We start from the raw sequence: 27,656 nt of genomic DNA on the forward strand, positions 1-27,656 counted from the left end.
TTGGGGTTAAAAGCATCTATAAGCAATTGTTCATTATCTTATAAAACAGCAACTGTTCTTTGGTAAATTATATGAAAATAAGTTACAACTTAACCGTATGAGAAACAGGATAAGGAATGTAGAATCAATGCAATTCTACACCATCAAGCCAATTAAGCGCATGTAATATCTTAACCAGAAACAACTTAAACTCTTCTTCAGCAACAACAATAATGTCTAACCGTGTCAACTTCGAGTCTTTAAAAATTGCAAACGCTTCCCAATAATTTGTCACATTGACACCACTAATTACAAATTCACCAAAATTCCAATCACTTCCTACTATATGGGAGAGGGGAGAAGAGCACAAGTACCTTCTTGTGTCGACAGTGTGGGCACCGATTTCATTGTATGAGATATCCAACACTTTCAATGACTTTAGCAGTTTTAAAGGCTCCAGGGCAGAAAAACTACCCATTTTGTTGTTACTAAGGTTCAAGCAAGAAAGAAGCTTCATAGCCTGCAATCCTGTCATAAAGACTGATAAAAAGCACTCAGTTACTTTCATTTAAATAATCATTAGAAATTCCTTTTAAGCATCAAAATGCACCATGAAACTATCAAGACTTTGATTGGCACCAATTTACCAAATAAAGATGGCCATTTCATTTAAATAATCATTAGAAATGCCTTCTAAGCATTAAAATGCACCATGAAACTATCAAGACTTTGACTGGCACCATTTTACAAAATAAAGATGGCCATACAATAAGCTAATGTTGTACAAATGTGTTTATGTATAATATTGTCTATATGAAGACATAATACACACATATGGATGGACAAACAGACAGACAGACAGATAGATAGATAGATAGATAGATCAATAGATAGATAGAGAAATACAATGAATTGAAAATTGAAACCACAAAACCAAATTCAAGTGACAATAAAAATTTTAAAGAATTAATTGTAGTTTACCTTCAATTGAGCTAAGTTGGTTGTGGCTGAGGTCTAACATTTGGACACACAGTAATCTCTCAATAGACCCAATATGTGACAACGAAAGATTACTGAATTGTAAACAGATATAATTATTGGTGCCTGATGATGCCGAGTCCCTGTAATGACAGCAATGCCTCAGCAAAGATTTCGGCCTGGAGGTCAGCTGCAGAAGCACAAAAAATATGAGAATCTGTGTTATAGAAAAATCAGTAATCTATATCAAAGGTTCAAGGCAAATCTTTAACACTAACTCTTACTAATATTATTGACTAGAGATCTCTCAGAGTTTGTGTTGAAAAGAACTATCAGAGATTCTTACACAAGACATTCATAATTTCAATGAACATAACTATATAGTTAGTTAGACTAATCTCAATAAAAATAATAATAAAGCCACTATACGAACAGATCAGCCACTAAATAGTTGAACTAAGTTTGGTTTTACTTTCAATTCGAGATGAACATATTGAAGAAGCATGCCCATCTGTTTACTTAAATGAGCATTTAAAACAGTATGTTCATAGAACTGTAATACAAGTACAACTACTTGGACTTTGGATGGCTAAAGGGTCATTTGACCTAGTTCTTAAGCAAAATGAGTGAAAGCTTAAGCAAGAGCTGAGCCAATTTCTTTCAGTTTAAGTGTGAAAAACTCTTCACTATGTTGAGCAAAGCCCTCAAACCTAATAACATTTAGATTCTTTAATACGAGGGCATTCAGTAGCTATTATCAGATTTCTAATTTGATGCAAGCATGATGAGTGGTGGGAACCTCACGTGTCCAGAGTTAGATGAAAGGCTTATCAATCTGTCATATGTAACATAGACCAATTTACGTAGCAGTATGTAGGAATGATATGATCCAAGTTGAAGGTGACTTTAGCCTAAGAGGGTGTGTGGGTTGAGGCTGTGACAACATGCCTTTGTATAAGGACAATTGAAGAAGACTGTTTCCATGGGACTTTGCCACCTGGGTTTGTTAAGTTGAAAACAGATATTTTCATTTTAAGTGTTGTTTTACTAATATATTTTAAGCCAATCTATGACTTTATATAATGAGCTTCGAGGCATAATTTCATATAAGATATCTGTGCTGGCCAATCAAGTAATCAATCCGTCTGTAGGATATTAAAACCACCAGGAAATAATATCTTATGGTATTCACAAAATGAGCAGGGACAAACTGGAGTAGCTTGTCTGTTTTGGCCAAACTGAGCTCAAACAATAACAGCCAAAATTCAACCAAACTAGAACCAGACACACACACTGCTCCTTACCTGCTAAGTTAAGCACAAACATGCAATACATTGTTTGCTACTCAACTCAGATCAGCTTGTTCTTACTCCTAAATGTAATGGTTCAAAGCTCTAGCTCTACTCAAGGAGCACAAGAAATACTAAAGAGATACTACTCATACATCCAGCACAACAATAAAAAATGAACCTAAATGGACTGCGCTGTAGCACTTGTACCCTTTTTAAACTTTTGAGAAGTGTATTTGAATCCTTTATTATGTTTTGGAAATCTTTGGTGTTGTTGAATCTTGGTTGTGGATGAGTGAAAATTGATTTAAACTTGTTGGGATTATTCGTTCATGCTTGTTTACGTTGAAAAGTTGTTTGGAAGCATGAAAATCTTGTTCTGGGGTCAACACCGGTCTTGGTGGTGTCAACACCTTCTCTTTTTGTTGGCCACAAGGGTCGACACCAATCTGGAAAAGGTCGACCCTTGTTCTGAAATTGCCCCCTGCTTTTTGGTGTCAACACCAGCCTGGGGAAAGGTCGACACCTTGCCTGTTGCACTCTTTGCTTTTCTGCTGTAAGGGTCGACACCTGCTGTGTTGTGAAACTAAGTGTTCCAGCTTTCTTCTTAAGGGTCGACACCTCTGCTGTAAGGGTCGACACCTGCAATTTTTTTTCAGATTTTTCAGTCCGGTTTGGGCCCTACTTTTTGGGGATTTTGACTTGATATTTTGGGTTGACTTTGGGGCTTATCTTTACTTTGAGCTAGCACTATAAATAGGACCCTCAGTTAACATTTTCTTTACTTTTTCTTCTCTTTTTCCCTCTCTAAGCGGTGAGTCTATCTCTCCCTCTCCAAAATCACTTTTTGCTCTAAGATCTCTAGATCTACTCACAGAGTGATCTTTCCACAATGGTTCTTTGAGAAAGATTGTAGATCTCGTCAAAGGCTTCCTTTGGTCCGAATGGTTTGTGGTTTCGTCGCCAATGATTTTTGGGTCGTCATCTCTTTGCTTCAAGAGGTAGGGATTTCTTTGCTCCTTTCCAATACTTCATCTATGGATAGACATGTGGTAGTTTTTATTGCATAAAAACCACATTCACTATGGATTTTCTTGAAAGCCATAAAGGGGGATTTAGGGTTTGATATTTATGATTGGTGTTGTTAAGTTGTTTGTTGTTGAGTTATTTGGGAAATGATTTACTATGTTTGTGAAGAAAAGGAGGAAAGCCCTAATTTGATAATATTGGTATAATGGATTTAAAAGAGAGGGAGTTGAATAATCGTTATATTTTGCTTATATGAGTTAGATAATTGTGTTTATATCAAAAGAAAATAAAAAGAGAAGTAACCACGGTGTTTGTGTTGTTTTAGGCTAATCACGTAAAGTTGAGATGAGTTATGGTTTTGGGTACCAATGGAATTGGTTTTGTAAAATAAGGGTGATGAATTTGGTTTTGGTTTTGTAAAATGACGAGAATGAATTTTTAGAAAATGGTTGGAGTTGTGTGGATTGGAAAATAAAGGAAAGTGGTCTTTTTGAAAGAAAATGAAAACATCACCCTTTTTAAATTGATAATGAACTTGAGGTCGAGTTTTGGAACCCTTTACATATTATCTTTGTTATTGGACTGAAAGTCTTGCGAGAATTGGGTTTTGTTTTCCTTTCGTACGAAATGTAGAAATGGATAGATATGAATTTAAATGGTGGGGTTGGATATTTGGAATCTCTTACCTATGAAAATATGGTTAGTTTATCTATTTTGATAGATTTATTTATCTGTTTAGAAATATATGTTTTTGGGCTATCGGTGGAGGATAGCTATGATTGTTGTAGAAATTGCATGTGGACTAGGTGAATTGAAATCAATCACTTGTGCTTGTCATTGAATATGACTATAACTATACACATTGGATATGTATGGCTATTTGGGAGTGGAAAGGGGATGTACTCCATATGTGATTATGTGTTCATATACATTGTGTATGTATTACACTTATGTTGTTATGCATTCTAGCATGTATCATTGCTTGGAAGGAGATAGGGGATCTACTCCATTGTTTGGGAGGAGATAGGGGATATACTCCATTGTTTGGGAGGAGAAAGAGGATAGACTCCATTGAAAATTAAGTTGGCTGGAGTGTCCAGGGTGAAAGTCCCAAAATCTTATATACATGGGTGCCGGTTCCCGCAGACAAAATTTCCGTAAAATGGCAAATTGAAGTATTTGTGTAATGATTGTGTTGATTGAGAACCACTGAGTTGTAGTCTCAGTTTGGTGTCCAAAATGTAATGAGTTGGCTCACGAATTGAGATGAGATCATTTAACTTGAAATGAATTTTCATGAAATGAAGTAAGACTAAATTGACAAAGTATATCCTTCGCTTACCGTGCTTAAGGCAGGTAGAGCAGAATTTATTTATCATTATTGTCTCAGTGTATCTAGGTATATCATGGGTTATGATGGTATTGTTTTAGAAGGCTGGATTGCCTCAATTGTTGTAGCAAATAGTTATTGATGGCTTGTTGTTTTCCTTTTGTATTAAAGGCACACTTGTATAGTTATGAATGTGTTGGAAACGGACGTAAGTATTATGTTGAGATTGAGAAAAATGTGAAAGACTTTGAATACTTGTGAACATGTTTTGAAAAGGCCAATGGGTGTAAGTCTGGAAAGTGAAAGAAAATGTAATGGGCTTGGTGAAATGGTTTTCTTCTGAAATTTGTTATAATCATACAAATTTTTGGAAAAAGGTAACAAGAAGAAAGAAAAGTGAATTGTTTATGTTAATGAATGAAATGAACGATTTTGAGAAAAAGTTCTTATATACGTATGTTTCTGTATAAACCGTCGCATTATTTATACAGTATGAGATTTCGCATTCATGATCATAGCTATCTGTAAGTTGCTATTGTTTAGGATCATGTTGAGATCCCTACTGGACTTTATGTTCATCCCACGTTGCCAATCCTTTTTCAGGTGAACATCGAGAAGTGTTTCAAGATTGAGGATCTTCTTTACCTGTTGGCCACGGGGCCTCTTATTTTTGGGCGGAATGCCAGTGATGTACAAGGGTTAAACCCTTTCTTTAGCTTTTAAAGATGTAAGCCTGCGGGCAATTTATTTAGTTATGTACATGTTGTATTTAATTTGCATTCAGATGAGAGAATCTTTATTTATTCTTACTAGTTGATGTAAAGAGTTTTCCGCATGATATCTCTGAAATTGAATTAAATTAATGAATCTGGTAATGATTCCGAGTAATAAAATGTGGGCGTGACATGTGCTTTCCTACACAGTAATATAGAAGACGAGATATTCACCTGCTTTAACACGACTAAGCTGTATTCATCCTTGTAGTATTGAGAATGTGGTGGGTCCAATGTCATAAGATCACTATATAATTCTTTAACTTCTTCAGAATGGACCATCTTGCATGTCTCTAGAGTTTTATCATATGACATCATTGCATCATGTGCAGTCAACAATCTTGCAAGCATAAGCTTTCCAATTTTACTACAATAACTAGTGGGAGAAAATAAGAGGACATTGGACAAACAATAAAGCTGCTTTGCTGCTGCAAAGCTACTCATGAATGAATTCCACATACCAGTTTATCGCTGACAACGTGAAGGGGGGTTTTAGAGAGAGAGGCTCTCAGATCTAGGGTGTATGGAAGAAAAGAGATGAAAAAGTGATGAAGAAAGATGCTGTCGCAAACTGATATACACACGGTCTACTCGAGCGTGAAAAGTGACGCTCGAGCGTCAAACAAATTGTTCCGCTTGAGCATAGAATACACACTTTCAAAAGTTTTGTTCACGAAGGACATCGCTCGAGTTCAAGATTGGCCGCTGGAGCGTCCACCCGCTTGAGCGTAGGAAACGCCGTTCGAGCGTAGAATATACTCTTCCAGTATTTGCAAGGCTGCAAAAACACTGTGAGTTTGCGAAGCCTGCTCGAGCGCAAGAATGGCCGCTCAAGCGAAGGGGTAAAAATCTAGGCAACAAAAGTTTGAAAAATCAAGCAACCAACCTATTTTAAACACACAACTACAACAATCTCAAAGCCAAATTGAAGGAGATACAAGAGGAAACAAGATATGACCAGCACTGTAAGACCAATAAACCCGAGTCCAGAATACAAGACCGGCCCGGTCAAAACCGGAATCGCTATAGATCACATCAGTGCCGACTTAAGCATAAGGCAGGTAAGGCATGTGCTAGGACTCAAAATTGTGGAAAAGCCCCAAAATTTTGGGAAATTTCTCAAAGGCCTCAAAATTTCCAATATGCCAAAAAACACATTTATGTTTTTTTTTTTTTTTTTAAAAAAAAAGGCCATCCAAGGAATCAAATATAATCTTTTTCTTATATTAAGATAATTATTATTATTTTTTTTTTTAAGTACAGAAAGAAGACAAATTCTACTTTTCTATTTTATATGTTTTTGCCTTGTCTTATTTGGAAATAAATACATAGTTTCTTGTGGTTTGTAAACTAAAATGCATCATTTGACATTCCATCCAAATTAGCAGTAAGTGTGAAACACTTGCCTCATAAGAGTATTTAGTGGGATTTACCTTAATTCACTAACAGTGAAATAAGGAAATAATGCATGCAATCGCATGCCTCACCGATCATATCATTTTTACACGAATCAGGGATATAGGAGTAATCATTACTTACATGATTACAATACAGTCAAATGTCCTGTAAGGACATTAAAGAGGCCTATAAGACCTCAACCGTGGTGGGCCTTTGCATTAAGAGAAAAGCCATTCCACTCCTTTTTTAAAGCTTCATGAGAGCAATATTCGCTTGGGGCAGGTTCGACCTGTTTGTTACCGGCATTCTGTGCTTAACACATACCACACTCAAAAGCGACAACCCCTCCATACTCCATATTTCCCTTCCCTGACAAAAATCAAATGCTTTACACATTTTTTTGTCAATGAAGGGATGGAGGAGGTGAGTGAGTAGAGCAGAGAGGCAGCCTTGGTGGGGAGGGTAGAGTAATGATGATGTTATATCATTACTATATAACGTAAATGTCCTATAAGGACATTAAAGAGGCCTATAAAGATAGTTTTAGGTTACTAGATAGTGCATTTTAGTCCCCAAACCATAAGGGTTTATATGTTTATTTTCAAATGCTAAGAGGTAAACCCCACCTAAAGAACAAGTGAAATTTGACTTAAAAAATTCATTAACGACCTCATAAATCTAATATTGATGAAGAAAAGAGTGTCAGTTCTATAGTTTTTTTTATATTAAACAAAATTTGTAATTAATTTACAAATTTATGTTTTAGTTAGGTCTCATATAATATATTTAATGGTAAAAATTAAATAGAATGTAACAAAAATGCTATATTGAACTAATTTGAAAAGTTAGAAGTTTTAATTGAACAAAAGTTTAGCTTAGAACCTAACAAAAGAAGAGAATAAAAGCCAGGTTAAAAGCCAACTTTTGACTTTTTGGCTTTTTAAGTCACATCACCTCTCTACTTTTTTATACGTATTTTCAAAAAAAAAAAATGCCAAAAAACTGAATAATCTACTTCCCAAAAGTTCAAGGATTTTAGCATAATTTATTCACACAATTTAATTATTTATTTATTTAAAAAACTAAATATAAAAGGCCTCGTTTAAATTGTTTCTTTAGGCCTCAAAGTTTCTTGAGCCACATAGTTCAATCCAGTACAATACGAATAAATAATTTTACATCGTGTATAAACTTTGAACAGGTTACTGAACAATTTACACAATTGACAATTTTGACAATACATATGGAAGATTGTACAAAATGATCAACGTTGAGATCACAGAGTTCAAAACAACACAATTCGAATACATAATTTTACACTTGTGTGTCAAATTTGAACAATATACACAATTCACAACACAAATTGAAGATTGCTCAAACTTAACAGCGTTTAGATCACAGAGTTCAGTACAATACAATACAATGCGAAGTATACATATAGACGAAGATATATATATATATATAGAGAGAGAGAGAGAGGAATCACATTTTGTTATGATGAAAATGGAGGAAGTGAGATTGGAGGGGGCATAATTTAGCAACTTTGAGAGCTAAGGCTTTTTCTTCTTCTGCAGTTGGGGCTTTGCGAGGACGACCATGCATTTTTCGTGCTGAGAGAGAGAGAGAGAGAGAGAGGCAAAGAGTGTTGGACCGTTAAACGATCGAGCGCCAGTGGTGAGAGAACAAAGGGTAGATTACATACTTTGATCTGTCTTCATAGATAAGGGAAGAAGAATAAATCCAGGAAGGGCAAATTAAAAACTATTAAAAAAATGTAATGAGTGATTATACTTATAAACTTTAATGAGTGACATACTGATTTACTCCAAAAGTGTAGAACAACACGAACATCTTCTGAGACTTGCCCTACAAACTTTAAGAGAACAGAAACTGTATGCTAAACTGTCTAAATGTGAATTTTGGCTTGACCATGTTATGTTTTTGGGGCATGTTGTTAGCAAAGATGGAATTTCTGTTGATCCACAGAAAATTGAAGCTGTAGTGAACTGGCCTCGACCAACAAATGTGACCGAAGTCCGAAGCTTTTTGGGATTGGCTGGCTACTACAGAAGATTTGTCAAAGATTTCTCCTAAATTGCCTTACCATTGACTCAGTTAACTCAGAAGGGGACATCATTTGACTGGACTAACCAACGAGAATCTGCTTTCCAAGAGTTGAAAACCCGACTTGTGACTGCACCAGTTTTGACTTTACCTTCAGGTACGGATGGTTATACTGTATTTAGTGATGCTTCTCATAAGGGTTTGGGGTGTGTTTTAATGCAGAATGGGAGAGTTATTGCTTATGCTTCCCGACAACTGAGACCGCATGAAAAGAACTACCCGACCCATGATCTGGAACTTGCTGCAGTAGTATTTGCACTAAAAATCTGGCGTCACTACTTGTACGGGGTAACATGTGAAGTGTATACCGACCACAAGAGTTTGAAGTATTTCTTCACACAAAAAGAACTGAACATGAGACAGCGGAGATGGCTAGAACTGATAAAGGACTATGACCTACAGATCTTGTATCACCCGGGAAAAGCCAATACCGTTGCCGATGCACTGAGCCGGAAATCGATTGGAAACTTAGCATGTTTGCTTACCGGACAGAAAGAGTTGCTTTGTGACCTTGAAAAATCTGAAATTGAAATTGTTTTGCGAGAACAAGGTGGAACCTTAGCTGCTATTTCTGCTCAACCGACACTGATTGAAGAGGTTAAAGAGAAACAGCAACTGGATGACTTCTTGAAAAAGATCATCGAGGAAATAGAATCCAAACCGAGACCGGGATTCAAATTTGAGAATAATGTACTGAAGTTTCAAGAAAGACTGTGTGTACCGAATGATACTGAACTGAAAAAAAGAGTTCTGCAAGAGGGCCACAACTCAAAACTGTCTATCCATCCAGGGAACACGAAAATGTATCAAGATCTGAAATTGAATTTCTGGTGGCCAGGAATGAAGAAAGAAATCACCGACTTTGTGTCCAAATGTCTTCATTGCCAACAGGTCAAAGCTGAACATCAAAGACCTGCCGGATTATTGCAACCCTTACCCATACCGGAGTGGAAATGGGAGCATATCACGATGGATTTTATCGTTGGGTTACCTCGTTCCAGAAAAGGTATGGATTCAATTTGGGTTATTGTTGATAGACTAACCAAATTTGCTCACTTCTTACCTGTCAAGACAAACTATAATGCGGACAAATTGGCCGTTATTTATATTGATGAAATTGTGAGACTGCATGGAGTGCCTGTTTCTATTGTTTCTGACAGGGATTCGAAGTTTACATCGAGGCTTTGGCAAAGCCTACAGACTGCATTGGGTACTGAATTGTGGCTGAGTAGTGCCTATCATCCTCAGACAGATGGCCAGTCAGAAAGGACCATCCAAACTCTGGAGGATTTACTGAGAATGTGTATCCTTGATTTTCAGGGAGATTGGGAAAGTCATCTGCCATTAGTTGAATTCGCCTACAACAACAGCTATCACTCGAGTATTGGCATGGCGCCTTTCGAGGCATTGTATGGCAGAAAATGTAGATCTCCGATTTGCTGGGCAGAAGTTAGAGACGGGCCGTTGCTTGGGCCCGAGATTGTTTATGAAACAACTGAAAAAGTGAAATTGATACAACAGAGACTGAAAACTGCGCAGAGCAGACAGAAGAGTTATGCTGATGTCAGAAGACGTGATAGAGAGTATGAAGTGGGTGATCACGTTTTTGTGAAAGTGACACCGATGAAAGGCCAGACTCGTTTTGGAGTCAAAGGCAAGTTAGCACCAAGATACGTCGGACCGTATGAGATTATGGAGAAAATCAATCCGGTGGCGTATCAAGTTGCGCTCCCTCCTGAGATGGAGCATATGCATAACGTCTTCCACATTTCGATGTTAAGAGATTACCTCCGGGATCCTTTCCATGTAATAGAGCCTACTCGTGTAGTGCTGAGTGATGACTACACTTACGAGGAACGGCCTATACAGATTGTTAACAGACGGATTAAGAAACTGAGGAACAAAGAGATCCCGCTAGTGAAAGTTGACTGGCAGAACCATGGTGGTGTGTATGCCACTTGGGAAAGGGAAGATGACATGGCCAGAAGATATCCTGACCTGTTTCCACTGAATCCTGTTTTCTTCCAGAATGAAGGTAACTCGAGTTTAGAGGACTAAACTCTTTATAAGGAGGGGAGACTGTAATAACCCTCACCACTGATTACCGAATAACCACCGATTACCGTTAAACTGAACTGATTATGACTGAGAATCGAACTGAATGAACTATTGAACTGACTGACTGAAATTGAAACTGAATTAGCCAAGTATATCTATTGTGTTGCATAGTCTATCTGTTTGATTGATGAATTATCTGTTCATGTTTCTATGTTTAAACTGCTAATTGAAGGCCTTATCGGCGGCCGAATTAGAAACCGATTAGTGTTCTAGGATCCTTAGAATTAATGTGATTTTATGGTATATTTATCTGAAAATCGATTAGGTATGATTAAATTAGATTAAATATTGGCCAATTGCATAGTTTGATTTATTTACCGTTTTGCCACTCTAGTGACCCACTATCTCAATATATCATGTGAGCCTTGTTTACACGCGAGACAACATTTCCTCAGCCCTCCTCTTCTTGCCTCAACCGACCAAGTTAGAGAGTGAGAGAGAGTTGAGTTGTTCTTGAGAGTTTTGGCTTGAATTGCTTGGAAATTGAAGAAATTGTTGGAGAGATTGCATTGTTGAGCTCCCTTCTTGAACTACAAGACTTAAGGTAGCTCCATTGTCTTCTTGTTCATGTTTTGAGTTGATTCTTGCATGGTTGGAGCTAAGTTGAAGTCTAGAGCCAACTTATGGCTCTAATTGTTGTGTTGAAGCTTATTTGTGGCATGCATGTACACATATTGAAGTTTTGAGGTTGTAATTCACCATTCCTCACATGCATGTGCATAATGTTGTTGTAATTCATGTTGCCATCATGTTTTTGAAAGATTTGAGCTCATTTGAGCTAGCATTGAAGCTCACTCCTTGCATGCATGTATGTATTGTAGATGTTGAGTTGATTTCATGGCAAAATGTTGCATGCATGTTCACAAATATGTTTAAGTCCATGATTTCATCATGTTTTGGAAACAATTGGCTCCTTAGAGCATCATTTGGAGCTTTGTATTGATTTGAATTCATGCATGTTTGCATGTTCTTCATGTTCTTGAAAAATGGTTTGAAATTGAGTTTGAATTAAACACCCTTGGGCTTTGATTTCTCAAATTGAGCTTTAAAACATGTTAATCTATGTGTTTATAAATGTTTTCCAGAAAATGAGCCCAAGAGGATCGGTTTTGATGCATTTTAACTTGAGTTTGAGCTTGGAGGTGCAATCTGGGTTTTCCAGATTTTGCACTCCCGCTCGAGCGGAGAAAGTGGCGCTCGAGCGGAGAATCCGAGCATCCAGCATCTCTCTGCACTGTTTTACAGTCCGCTCGAGCGGATTATTGGGCGCTCGAGCGGAGTCATGTCTCAAGCTCGAGCGGGCGTCGAGCGGAGATTTCACCCATCCAGTACTTTTACGGTACGCTCGAGCGGGAAATTTTACGCTCGAGCGTGTACCTTTGTTGCATGTCCGCTCGAGCAGGGAAACCTGCGCTCGAGCGGGACTCTGTTTTTCTGAAAATTCTGAAAACTGTTTTCTGATCGCATCTTTGCATCCTCATCCCATCCTAGGCATTCTTAGGCCTAGTTTAAGACATCTTAATGAGGATATAGATGTAGAACACACCGAGGCAAATTAGGGATTAAGTTATGTTATTTCCCAACTGTGTAGCTTAGTGTGTGTTCAATCTGTTAACTGTGTAGGGTTGGCGACTGGAGAGACGCGCTCTAGCATACTGTAGCCCGAACTCTGTGAGTAACGATTGTGTAAAGATATGTTCACAAATGATTATCTTCTGAACAACTGAACTGTACTGTTTTCTGAACTGATTACTGTTAACTGAATGAATGTATGTCCTATATTCTGAACTGTATTGTGGCATCCTTAGCACCTACTGTTTACTGTTACTGTGACAGAATTCTCTGTCGGTTCCCTCGTAGAACCACTACTGTTTACTGACTGATGGCCATCATTACTGCTCGGTCTTTTTAGACCTACTGTTTACTGTACTGTTATGCTAATGGATGTACCGCATATGACTGTACTGACTGAACAACTGAACTACTGTTTAAATGAAATGTTTTCATTACTGTAAGGACATTCATTCTTAACCTCTTTACGCATTATGTTATTCACTGGGCTTTAGCTCACTGCTCATATATATATGTAGGTGTTCAGGCACCAGACCGCAGCTAGGGGCGTCAGGGTAACTCCAGTTTTGTCAAGCCAGCCTATGTGCCTCACCGCGAGGTTCCGAGCCTATCTGTTAAGGCTTAGGGGTGTTTTATAATTCCCCCTTCTGTACTGTTCTACTGTTTTGTATAGACTGAATGTTTACTGTACTGTTTTATAGGGTTGAGTCCCTAGTTTGAATGAATGTAAATATTGTATATACTGTTCTGTACTGTTTCTGTTTAATGGATGAAAAGTCTTTTTGGCATATAGACTGTCACAGCTCATTGGGCACTGTTTATTTACTGTTTTGGCTTCCGCCAGGCCCTGTACTCTGTTTACTGTCTTACTGTTCTGCAGGCCTTCGGTAATCTCGGATTACTGGCCGATTACGGTGCTAAACCCATAGGGCCGGGTTTGGGTCATGACAATAATCCTTCCAGGGAAAAAAATAAAAAATATAAAAAAATGAAACTAAAAATATATGGTAATGAGAAGCCGAACAAATTTAAAAAATTCAATTTAGGGTTACCGGAAATGTATATTTTATTCGGTAGTTGGTTACCAGACTTATATTTTTTGTTCAGCAATGTGATGCCGGACTATTTTATTTTGTTCGATTTCGAACCACCAAACGAAAGTCAAACACCCGTCCAGAAAAATGAAACAAAAATATACCAAATAAATAATAAAAAAAACTCACCATTTCACTTTTTTGATGATTCTTCATCACCGTTTCTTCATCCATTTCTTTCTTTAATGATTAAAATCTATGATTCTCACTTTTTGAAAAACGATGTATAAGAGAAACGAAAAATTAAGAAAGAAAAAAGAGTAGAGATTAAAGACCAAGAAATATAAGGAGATAACAAAATATATTTAATTTTAGTGTTTTGTCCTTAAAGGTAATTTCACACATGGATAAAATTGGAGGGGGGAGAAACTCATATAAAGGATGTATAGGGTAAAGTAGTGGTATAAGTAGAATCACCCAATAGTAATTCCTTGGAGAGAAACATTATGGCGTACATTTTTTTAAAAGTGTATATTATATGTACCTTGTAATTAAAAAGATACTCGCTTCAAAAATTTAAATTTAAATTTTATTTGTCCAAAGGCCCCAGGCACTGAAACACTTTATCCAAAATGATAAGCTCAAATGAAATGACTAAAATACCCTTCTATATATATAGTATACACTACGGTCCTAAACTTTCAAACCATCTCTCTCTCTCTCTTTCTCTCTCTCTCTCATCTACCGACAGTCTCAAAACCTCTCTCAGATCTCTCCTCCGACGATCTCGCTGCTGTCCACCGTCTTCTTCCTTGTAGCCGAAGCAACTAGCCGAGACTCAAGATACGCTACACAATGATCTCGCCGACCGTATATCTCGCCGTCGTCCACTATCATCTTGCTATGGCTAAAATAGCGATGTCATTGCACTTATCGACTCTCAAATCGTCTCACCACCTCTCTATTTCGCCATCGTGCTGTCGAAGAGTGCCATGAGTCATCATCATCATCTTCAAAGCTCAAAGATGGATTTGTTTCATCATCCTCGAGATCTCAAATCTATTTCATCATCCTTGAGATCTGTGTTTACATATATATATATATATATATATTTCGAAATCAGATATAAGAAATAGATATATATATATATATAAATGAATATGATTTTTCCAGATCTGTTTTTTTATTTTATTTGTTTTATTTTTTATTTTTTATTTTTTAAGATTTGAGCTCATCTGGTAAAGGATCATCTATGTGCATGTGTGTGTACAATAATCGTCTAGATCTTTCTCTTTTTTTTCTTTTTTTTTTGGGGTAGTTGTTATTGTTGTCGATGATGATGACAATTTGTTGTTGTTGATGTTGATGAAACATATTGCAGATCCATATGTTTGGTTTTAACAGGTAGTGGGTGGTTTTTCAGTGAGGAAAGATTGATCGGAGTTGTTGAATTTGAATAGATAGATAGTAGGAAGAGATATAGACTTTTAACACAGAGAGTTTTTTGTTATTGTTAGATTTTCAACAGATAGATTTGTTATTGTTGTTGAACAGATAATAAAATTAGAATAAATAGATTTATACAAATAAATGAAAATTAAACAGATAATAAAATTTAAACAGATATTTGAACAAATAAGGGGAAAATTTTGAATAGATAGTTAAAAAAAATTTTACAAATACGTAAAAAATTTGAACATAAAAATAAAAATTTGAATAGATAGATGTAAAATTTGAACAGATAGAAAATAATTTGAATAGATAGACAAAAAAAGTCAACAGATGAAAAAAGTCAATGGATAAATTAAAGAGTAAAATTGAAAACCAAATGTCTTTCAAAACAAATAAAAGGACCTCTCACCAAACTATTTCACAAAGGATAGATCTCTCACGAATAAAAAAAATACATTGAACCTAATGCCTTAGACACCCTCTAAATTAGATTTATCATCAATTTTCTCCAATGAAAAAAAGAAAATGACATAATTTCATGCTTTTTGAGTTATAACTAAAAAAAATTTCATAACTAAACACACCATGAGACATAATTAAAAAACTCATGAGTCATAACTAAAATAATATTATAACTAAAGAAGAAAATTAATTATAACTAAAAAAGAAAATGGCATAACTAGGAGCACATATGATATACCCTTTTTAAGAGGTATATTAGAATTTTTCTTTACAAAAAAAATAAATCCCCCTAGTCCTCCTGGACTGAGTGTATTAGAGTAATGTTAAATATCATGAAAAAAATATCATGAAAAGTTTCATGAAATTAATCCAAAGTTAGTTGCATAACATACAATAAACACTAAACTATTCACGGGTGAAGGGTGATTGCATAACATACAATAGAGTAGAGAATCTTAATGAAGGCTTTTCATGATATTTATTTCATGATGCCTAGCATTATTGTATACACCGGCTCATTTTTTTTTTTTTTAGCAATCTTACTAATAATCTTACTAAAAGCATTCTTATCCAAATATCATTGGAGGTTTAAATATTATGAGCAACATTACAGTTCCACACACCCAAAAAAATAAAAAATAAATAAACAGACAAACAAACACACAAAACAAAACAAAAACAAACAGAATTTATCCAGATTCAAATTGTGTGGATAAGATTAATTTTGGATGTGGTCCACAACACAACAACTCTTCATCTACACCACACAATTATTTATGGACAATTTTCATGGTTGATAAATATGGAACAATAGCATTTCTCAAGTATTATAGTTTTCTTACAACAATTGCAATTTTTTTTTTTTTTAAAGATAGCATTTGTATGTCATTATAGTTAAATTACAAATAAAATGGTTCACCGCTACTCCATCAGCTTGAACCCCTAACATCCCTCTCATCACACCCTAACGTGTGGCTGCTAGACCATTGGGCCAAACCCCAATATCTTACAACAATCACATTTGACCATTTGTATTTTTAGTAAAATTGTTAGTATGTATAAAATTATACATTTTTTCTCGAGAGTCTTCTAACATCGCATAAAAAAAATATTAAAAAAAATTAAGTATGAGATGTTAAAAGTAGAATGTAAATGATTTTTTTTTTTAAAATATTTCTATTTTTTTGGCTTTTATTAGTATGTAAGACCATCTCTAATGGTTCATCAATTCTGACATCAAATTTAAATTTGATAAAAATATATATATATATATATATAATATTTTTTCTACTTCAATGATTTCATCAAATGAGAATCAAATCAAAGATATCAAAAATCTTCCATTCACAGTCTTTGCAACAACTGCAAGTACTTACTGTTTGTTCAGCCCTTTGACCTGCAAAGCCTCAATAGCCCACCGGAGATGTGCAAAGGGATCAATACTTGCCCCGGCCTTGTTCTTGCCACTTGCTTCAGCTTTGCCAAGGGATTGGGTGGCTATATCGGAGAGACGCCTATTTGTTGTTGACATATCATCATCCGGACTTGAGATAGCTTCGGGTTGGCCTTTTCCAATTGCAGCTCGCCCCAAGATTGAAAAGCTTTTTGACATGAAACTTTTGGCATGTGATGTGGTCGATGATGGAGCCAAAATCCCAAAGGCTAAATCTGCTACAGTTCTCTAAAGATCTTCAATCATGCTCAATAGCTCAGAAGTAGTGGGTTCGGTCATTGGTACCCATGGTGTGTTTGGATCGACTTGGTCTTGACGAATTGGTTGGGCTGGGCTCTTTGGAGTGGGTTGGACTAGAATTGGGCTATTATGGAGTTCGAGTTTTGGGGTTTGAGATGATTGTTGTTCAAATGCATTCATCATATACAAGTTCGTGCTTCTGGAATGAACACCCCAGGCTTGGGTAAATGGACTGGGGTGAGGTATATGCTGGGGTTGTAGGTGGATGGCAGTGTATGGATTAGGTTGAGGTGTGGAGGTAATGGGTTAGTGGTGGCGTGAGGTTTTTTTTGGTGGAGCTATGATCTCTTCGTCAATAAGATCATGAATCTTATGACAGAGGCGGATGCAACGGTTTGTATCATGACGAGGTTGTTGATGATAGGCACAACATTTAGTGGGGTCATGTCTTGGTGGAAGAAGACTTGGGAGGGGTCGGGGTTGTAGGAGCTCTAGGTGCCCTTTTTTTAGCAGAATTTTCAAAGCTTGAGAGAGATCCATGTAAAGAGGATGAAAATTTCGAGCTTGGGGCCGAGTTGAAGTGGTTGGTTTTAGGCTATTATCAGCAAAAGGGTTTTTGATGGAACTGGTGATAGTGTTTACTTCTGAGCATTTCGCAACTATGTTACCATTAGTAGTAGCATTGGAACTGCGAACAACATTCTTCCTCATAGGCTCATTACCTTCCACAATGATCCCTTGTCTGATGGCATCCTCGATTTGAACCCCAATTTCATGGAGGTCCTTAAAGTTGAATAGTGTGAGGACTATCATTTTCTACAATAGCCTTTCATGTAAATCTCTAACAATTATACGAACTTGCTCATTTTCTGGGGGCCTGTTTGCCATCATAGCCGCCTTTGCCCTCAATTTAGTAACAAACTCCAAAAATCCTGACGTGTTGCCTCAAGATCACGAGTTGTGACCTCGATATGCGTGTTGTAGGAATATTGGGAGACAAAAGATTAAGCCAACTTTTCCCAACCCTGTTTTACGGAGTCCTTTAGTTTAGTATACCAGATGGCAGCTGTACCGGACACAGTCTTTCCAAACAACAATAACTTTGGATTCTGGTCAAACCCATCGGTTTCAAAATATTAGAAAAAAAGATGCAAATGTACCATCGGATCCCCAAAATCATCAAAATGGTCGATATGAGGCATCTTGAACCGCTCTAGTAAAGTAATAGTGGACTCACTGTACCCACCTTCGATATCTGGAATAGAACTAACTCCCTGTGCCTTCTTGAACAACTTTTCAAGTTTATTGACTTTGAGCAGGTTAGGGTCAAACTCGAACTCAAAAGGTGCCTCGGTCTGATGAACTGAAGCTTTAGAAATCTGGACCAGGATTGGATCTGTCTGGACTAGAAAAATAGGAACACCTTCAGCAGATAGATCCTAGGTCATAGGATTGGCAACAGTACCTAGCGTAGGAGTAACAATGTCAGGTGTATGAGAAACAAACGTCGCGCTGTTGTTGTTGTAACCTATTGGTGATCTCTGTTTGTCGGACCATATCATGCTGGAGTGAATTTACCAATTGCTAAAGACGGATCAATAAATCCTCTAGATTTGACGGATATTGACCAATTACAGGAGCAGATGATTGTGCTTAGGGTTGGAACTGGTCAACACTATCTGGCCTTTCTTCGTCTTACCACTGGTAAAAGTGAAGCAAACACTGGTTGTCTCTGAACTAAATCTCCGACCTTACAAAGTCTACCAACACAGGTCCAGAGCAACTGGGGGATATTAGAACCTTCTAAAGCTATGGTTTCAGGACTACCTAGCAGCAAAAATAAAAAATTAGACAACACTTCAGCCTAATTTCACCAGAACATATGTGATCACAACTGAATGACTGTACTTCCTACTGAATTCTGCCCCACAAACTGATATAACTGAACCACTGATATGAATTCAGGAACCCTTGTATAGATTCACTACATAGCACAGAGCAGGTAAAGAGAGCAAAAACACCCCTATGAGGGTGGTAGGGTTACCCTGTCCTAGCTTTGGAATGATCTAGAGTTTCATTACTTCAAACAAGTGATATCACAACATCCTGAATGTGGGAGAGCCTCCTGTCCTATTTTGGAAAAGTCACTGGAGCTTACAACATGCACTAGGCCAATTGATCAAAAGGGTACCTCAACAAGATTACCTAATATACCTCTCACGTCTAACACTGAAAAGTGAAAGGAGGATCGAGCGGTACGGCAGTAACCCAGATCCAAGGGTTATGTTCCCAACGTGACATTGCCTACGTCCATCCAACCTTTTGGCAAGCCTCCAATATGTCGTCCAGGATATCAAATGGTAAACACAATGACTTATGAGCACCAATGCAAATGAAATGCAATGAACATATATATATATGGAAACAAAAGTTCACGTCATGAAGTTCAAGTCAAGTTCTCTAATCCCCAGTAGTGTCGCCAGATGTAGCTAGTTTTTCGCAATCCTCGGAGGGGTTTAGTCTCATCGGATATGATTCCCTACAATTCGAACTCCCGCGGTTCTAAATCTAGTTTTATAAGTGAAATGTGAAACTGAAAAACGAATGAGAGTCCAAATTTGGCAAATCTTAGAAAATCCATTAATCATCAGAGATGCCAAAAATGGACTGTATTGCCAAATTTTTGAGTCGCCACCTAATATTTTTGAAAAAATTAGGAAACCTGTGACTCATGCCAAAAACTTATCCATTATAACCAAAGTTGTTTCGGTTTGGAAACTTAGGTATGAGAGGGGAAGGTCATGAATTCAGCAGCCCACTCACCCGATCAAAAATCAATCTCTACTAAATCATGATTTAAATTTTATAGATATTATATGCTCATGTTTTGATTGTTTAATATACTAACATTACTATGTGAAACAAACAAGCATAGACCACGTCACTAGCTTTGGAATGCTTTGATTTCATGTTTCTTTGAAAAGAGTTTTGAATATGTGTAACTCAAAGGAAAAACGAGCTCATATGTACAATAATCAAAGTCATTCTAATTATCAAAATAGCCTCCATCCACAAGCATTCATAGAGATATTTTGAGTAAGCAAGTAGCCTCATAGCAGTATGTTCGACATGGTAACACAAACTCACATATGATATGCTAAAGCCAAAAACGCTCACCTAGTACTCAACCGAGGCAAGCCAAAGAAAAGAAGATGGTTAGAAAAAAAATGCATGATCCTAATATGCAAAATGTCTAATGTGACGCATACAAAATGCAACTACTAGATTCGGTTACTAACATGACATGTGAATCAACTCAAAGCATGAGGTAGCGCACATAATCAAGTAGGAAATGATAAAGACATCAAGTATGATGAGCTGAACCTTAATGTATGCAAAAATGGATTCAAAGCACGGGAATGATAAAGGACAACATGATGCTTTGTATAGGGGTGAGCATGGTCTAGACTGGACTGAATTGGAGTAAAACCTGGACCAATCCGTTATCTACGGATCTTGAAAAATTGAAACCAATTCAATCCGTTTAAATCGTGGAACCAATCCATTTAAACACGGATTGGATCGGTTTAGGACCACGAATTTACATAATTAAATAACAAAAAATATATATATAATACTTTAATTTCATAAAAATATAAATATAGCACCATATTAGTTTCAAAATAGCAATATGTCTTTTTATAATAGCGACAAACTGTTCTAAAATTTAAACAACAATAAGAAAACTAGTTTCACCATAAGTATTTAGACCATTACAAATTAACACTAAAACTAGCAAACAAAAGTAATAAAAGAAGATACTATACAAGTTTAGGTTTGGATTTAAGTTTTATATGAAATAAGCGAAGATACTATGCATGAGGGTGTATAATAAAAATATAGACTATTTGTATACGATCCGGATCGGTTCCAATCCGGAACCGTGGGGTTCAATCCGGAACCAATCCGTGAATTACGGATTTTTAATTTTTCAATCCGGAACCGATCCACGGATTCAAAAAACCAATCCAAACCTACTGGATTGGACTGGACTGGACTGGATCGAATTACGGATTTCACGGATTCCTTACTCAACCCTAGCTTTGTACAACCATGATAAGCATGTAAATAAAAAGGAGAAAGAAATGGAGGTTGGAAGACATACATCAAGTATTTACAAATTTGCCTTCTTACAAGATTTGCTTTGTTTTGCTGAAAAACCACCACTACCGTACAAATAAGGTGGCCGGTCGGCCTAATAAACTGGTCTACCGTACAAGATGGTGGTCTGCCGGCCACTTTTTCTGGAAAAAGACCTGTTGCAGCAAAATCGGAACAGAGCAAAAATAGAGGGTTTTCAAAGGATGTTCATTCTTCCTGTTCCTTCCTGTCATTAAGATTTTCAAGGAGAGAATAGGTTTGCTTCACAAAGCATCAAGCATCCCAAGGGTATTTAGATGATGATTAATGAAGCAACAAGACGAAAATCAATGAATACAAAGCTAAGGCAAATTAAGAAAAGGAAACATTCAAAGAGATGGCATGAAACTTACTCTATCTCATGGAAAATAAGAGTAAGTGAGTACTCAAATTTAGAGAGATTAGGTTTAGAGAAAGCCATTCTTGAAAACAAAGCTTACAAACAAGAGATTATATCATTAAGAGAAGCAAAGAGACTCTTCTTCCTACTCATGGAAGATAGATTGGAATCCATTTTCATGCTTCAACAAAGGAACTAGAAGAGAGTCTCTATACTTCTGGTGAAAGAGCTCTCATATGGCTTCAAAGCAAAATCAAAATAAGACTAAGTAAATAAATGAAAGCTATAAAGAGTTGTTGTATGCTCATCTTCCTACTCATGGAAAACGGATGAGACATTTATTTCCATACTTCAAAAATGGAACTAGAAGAGAGCTCACAACAACTTTGAAGGAGAGAGAGAGAAACATGAATCAAACTAACTATTTTAAGCTTTAAACACATATATACAGTCCATATTCATACAAAACTATATAAAACAGTACTGAAATTGAAGAAAAAGAAGCAAAAGCATGAAGAATGCCAAGAGAACATCACTAATGGATAAGCCTATGAAAGGGTGGCTAACCCTTCCACCCTCAACAAGGATTAAATCACATGTTAAAGCCTAAAAACACTCTGAAATTCAGTATTTAAAACAGAGGATGAAGAACAAGAGGATAAAAGAAAAGGCGATGAAAAGTGTTCAAAGATTAACCTCTTGAAAAGATGAAGAGTTTTTTGATTCACAAACTTCAATCCACACACTCTCAAGTGTCTGAAATGAGGTTCAAAACTTCAGCAAAAAGCTTCAAGTTTTAGCTTCAATAGTGTATCTATAGTGTATCTATAGTCAAGAGGGTAGAGAATGCTTTGTATGCCTTTGGAAATGCTTGTTCACTAAGTTTTCTAACCCTAAACTCAGAGGGGAGGTGTTGTATTTATAGAATTTTAGCTTCTCATGTTAGAAATATCTTCAAAAGAGAACAGCTGGCCAAATCTCGTGCATGGGAGCAACCTGCTGCTGTAAAAATATCTTTTGCGCTAAACATGGTGTAAGAGAGGGTTTAAGAAAAGAGTTGGAAATTCGAAGATCTTTGAAGAACAACTTCGAATTCTCTAGAAGAAATGTGAGAGGCTTAGATTCTTCAATGGTCTCAACTCAAGAACACAAGAGTAAAGGAGATGATGGAGATAAGAGATTGGGTGAAGAAGAAGGCAAAATGGCTAGAGAGAGAATAATGGCAAGGCTCTCCCATGGATCTCCCACTTTCACTCTCAAGGTTAATAATGGAGATGGGAAATTAGTTCTTTCCCAAGAGTTAACTCTCCAAAATCCATCCCTTGTAAAGCTATGGGTGAGTGCTATTTATAGGCACCTCATGATGTAGGATGGAGCCCATGTACAAGGCATATGAGGAATATTCTCTCTAACCACCTTGTCCGAGGAGGTGACCTCTCCGAGGATGAGGAAAATCCCGAGGAGGAGATCAACCTCTTGGTGAACCCTTCTTCTTAGCCACACCTAACCAATGATCCCCAATCATCCCAAAAGGGTCAGGGGTAGTCCCAGAGGACGTCCTGCAGCAAAATATTGTCGAGTCTCATGGATCCCCCAGGGTCGTGCCACCTCGATCCGGGTATAGGCTAGTTTAACCGAAGAGTGAATTTATCTCCACTCACTGTCCTCGGGATCGGGTCCTTTGTTCGAACTCCATTACGCCCATGGTTCTGATGCGTAGATCCCGGAAAGCTCCGAGCCCGCAAGTGTTCTGGGACTCATTAACGGAGCGGCTTCTAGATTGCGTTTGAATCTATTCGAAGCCAAGTGCTTCGGATCTCTAGATTCGTGGATCCGAATCCTTTCGAGTCCGAGTGCCTCGGATCTCTAGGATAGCTCAATACCCTTTCAAGTTCGGATCCGAGTAAGTCTCTAAGTTCGTAGATCCGAACCCTTTCGAGATCCATGAAGCTCATATTCTGATGCCATCTACTTCACTGAACTGGCTGTCGAAGAAGTTCCCACCACCTCTAAGCCTCGGGGGGTCAAAATTCCTCGTTGGGAGGATATCAAAGATGACAAGGAGCCAAGGGCAGAATCAAGTAAACGGGCGATCTCTAGACTAGAAAGTCCGCCTATTCCTTGGAAGGTGATGAAAGTCCGAGAATGGGGCAAGATAGTGTACTATTTATGAAGGTGCAGGGAGTCGGTTTCTTCAGCCACCGACTCCGAGTCAAAAGAAGAGCCTCCTGATAATGACATAGTGATAAAGCCTGAAGTGGCTCCAGAATGCATGCAAGATGGACTGAAGCCTCAGCCCGAACAACTTATTGAAATAGATCTGAGTGATGGACAAGATGCTCCAAGGCCGGTATTCATAAGTTCGAGCCTTAGCCCAGAGAGGCGGGAACAGTTGTTAAAGTTGATAAGCCGGTATTCAGATGTGTTCGCTTGGTCATATAAGGAAATGCCCGGACTAGATCCTAACCTAGTCTCCCATTATCTTGATGTATTCCCAAACTCCAAGCCAATTAAGCAAACTGCTCGAAAATATCATCCAGATCTCGAAGAGAAGATTAAGGAGGAGATTGAAAAACTTCAACAGGCTGGTTTCATCCGGCCAATACGGTACCCCACGTGGTTAGCAAACATCGTGCCAGTAAAGAAGAAGAATGGCCAAATCAAAATATGTATAGACTTTCGAGATTTGAACAAATCTTGCCCGAATGATGAATTCCCTCTTCCTCACATTGACACCCTCGTGGATGCCACCTCGGGACACCAGATGTTCTCATTCATGGATGGATTCAGTGGATACAATCAGATTAAGATGGCTGAAGAGGACGCAGAAAAGACTGCTTTTAGAACACCTCTTGGAAACTTCTTCTATACAGTCATGCCTTTCGGACTCAAGAATGCCGGTGCAACTTACCAAAATTTTTGCTTGTCAATTTTTTCTGTAAATTGAAGTGCGTCATTAACTTTATCCATAAGCTCTGTCGTGACAACATGTTTTTTTTTTGGGGGGGGGGAACGTGATGCGAAGCAGGGCCGAAAAATGACAATATGCGTGCCTGAAAAATTTTAAAAATAAAAATTCCTCACACACAAGGGGCAAATGTAAGAGGAGCTAATTTCAGTCCGCTAAATTAATTAGGCCCAATAGCCCAAGATTAGTGGGCCCGAATTTATCGCAAGCCTAAGATTGGGGGGCCGGATTTATCGCCATCAAACGGGCTGAATCGCTCTAGGCCTCGAAAGGGTTCGGATCCACGAACTTAGAGACTTACTCGGACCCGGACTCGAAAGGGTATTGAGCTATACTAGAGATCCGAGGCACTCGGACTCGAAAGGATTCGGATCCACGAATCTAGAGATCCGAAGCACTTGGCTTCGAATAGATTCAAACGCAATCTAGAAGCCGCTCCGTTAATGAGTCCCAGAACACTTGCGGGCTTGGAGCTTTCCGGGATCTACGCATCAGAACCATGGGCGTAATGGAGTTCGAACAAAGGACCCGATCCCGAGGACGGTGAGTGGAGATAAATTCACTCTTCGGTTAAACTAGCCTATACTCGGATCGAGGTGGCACGACCCCGGGGGGTCCATGAGACTCGGCAATATTTTGCGGCAGGACGTCCTTTAGGACTACCCCTGACCCTTTTGGGATGATTGGGGATCATTGGTTAGGTGTGGCTAAGAAGAAGGGTTCGCCGAGAGGTTGATCTCCTCCTTAGGGTTTTCCTTATTCTCGGAGAGCTCACCTCCTCGGACAAGGTAGTTAGAGAGAATATTCCTCATGTGCCTTGCACATGGGCTCTATCCTACATCATGAGGTGCCTATAAATAGCACCCACCCATAGCTTTACAAGGAATGAATTTTGGAGAGTTAACTCTTGGGAAAGAACTAATTTCCCATCTTCATTATCAACCTTGAGAGTGAAAGTGGGAGATCCATGGGAGAGCCTTGCCATTATTCTCTCTCTAGCCATTTTGACTTCTTCTTCACCCAATCTCTTATCTCCATCATCTCCTTTACTCTTGTGTTCTTGAGTTGAGACCATTGAAGAATCTAAACCTCTCACATTTCTTCTAGAAAATTCGAAGTTGTTCTTCAAAGATCTTCGAATTTCCAACTCCTTTCTTGAACCCTCTCCTACACATGGTCAAGCAGCCAAGAGGATGTATGGCTGGCCAAAAAAAGTGGCTTGCCGGTCAACTTTTGGTCTTGCTGCTCTTTGAGTGATCAGGCTAGAAAAAATGGGTTTTGATCCAAATAGGGTGCAAGGTTTGGGTTCGAAGCTCAAAACTAAATTTTTTTTCTGAAGATTCGAAAAATTGCATAGCTTAACGTTTCATCATCGAGTGTTCAGAATGAAACACCCAAGTCTTAAGGGCGATTTAAAATGAGGTGTCTACAGTTGACTTTTTAGCTATTTTAGCCTAAGGCTAAAAAAGCCTAATTTTGGATGGATTTTTTGACTTTTTTGACTTTTATGACAGAAAAAATGAAATAATTATGATTTGGACGTGACATTTTATTTTAGGAAAATTTATCCATAAGTCCTAGTTTCTGAAAAGTTGAACCATTTAGTCCTAAAAGTTTTCTTATGTTCCATTTAGTCCCATTTGCACATCAATCTAATGTTTGAAACATTAATCTGATGTTCGAAATCTAATGTTCGAAACATTAATCTGATGTTAGAAACATTAATCTGATGTTTGAAACATTGTAATGGGACCTTTCAGTCTATAAGAAAACTTTTAGGACTAAACAGTGTATAAGTTATTAATTTGGGATTTATTGGTGCATCCCCTTTATTTTATTGACTTTTTAACCTATTTTGATTTTTTGTGACTATTTTAATTGTTCCTAATTGTACATACAGTTCCTGGTTTAAAAAAAAAAATAAAAATAAATTGTACATACAGTTCTTCAATTAAAAAGGAGGAACATACCCGGTTGTAGATCTAAACCCTAATTCTTGGGTGCGAACCCTAGATTGTCTCACCAAAAGTTTCCATCACAAGTCTGATCGACTTGATCCGAAGCCACAGATTTGACTTCACAATCAAGGACTAAACCTAGATTTGGTAGTCGCAATCCGAAGCCATCACAATCTTGTTTCTTGTATTACGAACTAGTTCTTCTCCCTGAAATCAAAGTTGAGTTCGCGAACTGATCAAATTTCTTCGTTCGCATCTGGTTCGCAGCACCTGGAAATCTCAGATTTCAAGTTCGTCTATGGTCTTCTCTAGGTCGAAGCACTTGGTAAATCTCAGATTCTGTCGAAGAGGACCAAGAAGCTGCGAAATCAACTTCCATTTCCAGTATCACAAACACAAATTGCGAATTGAAGTTGTTGTTCACGTTGTGATTTCAAAATCACAGAACACATCGATTCGAAGTTTGTTGGAATCTTCGCAATTGTGACCTGGCTCCTTTGATTCGCATTGGAAGCCATTTGATTTTGCGATCTGAGTTTCAGTCTGGGTTGCTTCGACTTCGAATTGAACTTTGCAAACTCAAATCTGAGGAGAAATCGATCTTTGGACATCAAATCAACTTCAGTCCTAAGTCCTAGTTGAGTTTCGAACTTGAATCTGAAACCCTAGATGCGATCTGGACTCGAACCCGAAACTCTTGAGTGCGATTAACATCTTTCGAACCTTTATATTTTCATGCAATGCCTTTGTGTGGATCTGATTTCACGACATGTGTATGATTTCAAAGTTGTGATCTTCATACAGGACATTTAACTTCGAAGTTTGTGGCTTGGAAGTACTACAAACTAGTGTTGATTCTTGAGTGTTGCATTTCGATTTTAATTGCGACCTTCATCTTGATGTTGCCTTCATGCTGATTGGTTGATCTGTTGACTCGTTTGTCCCAAATGTATATTGTT

General features: G+C 37.7%; 1 protein-coding gene across 3 annotated transcripts; it reads right to left on the reverse strand.

Annotated features, from left to right (window-relative positions):
* LOC114300437 (geranylgeranyl transferase type-2 subunit alpha 1-like) lies at positions 1-27,656 on the reverse strand. Of its 3 annotated transcripts, none has more exons than XR_014343868.1 (3): positions 26,710-27,656; positions 961-1,147; positions 1-519 (listed from the first exon to the last, which is right to left on the reverse strand). XR_014343868.1 is itself a non-coding variant. In XM_082893880.1 (3 exons), the coding sequence occupies exons 1-3, from the start codon at positions 5,835-5,837 to the stop codon at positions 125-127; spliced, it is 867 nt and encodes a 288-aa protein (XP_082750006.1). In that variant the 5' UTR covers positions 5,838-5,937; the 3' UTR covers positions 1-124. The 3 variants fall into 3 exon arrangements, 1 of the variants encoding a protein (XP_082750006.1); XR_014343869.1 differs by lacking the exon at positions 26,710-27,656 and adding an exon at positions 16,915-18,349; XM_082893880.1 differs by lacking the exon at positions 26,710-27,656 and adding an exon at positions 5,553-5,937.

Source organism: Camellia sinensis, chromosome 11, assembly GCF_055761805.1.
Source record: "Camellia sinensis isolate YWXY chromosome 11, ASM5576180v1, whole genome shotgun sequence".
NCBI lineage: Eukaryota > Viridiplantae > Streptophyta > Magnoliopsida > Ericales > Theaceae > Camellia > Camellia sinensis.

Coding starts and splice junctions, on each gene's coding strand:
- LOC114300437 (XM_082893880.1), bottom strand. CDS start 5,837: ATGTGGAATTCATTCATGAGTAGCTTTGCAGCAGCAAAGCAGCTTTAT. Junction 1,148..5,552: donor GCTTAGTCGTGTTAAAGCAG/GTGAATATCTCG, acceptor GTGCTTCTGCAG/CTGACCTCCAGGCCGAAATC. Junction 520..960: donor CCAACTTAGCTCAATTGAAG/GTAAACTACAAT, acceptor GCTTTTTATCAG/TCTTTATGACAGGATTGCAG.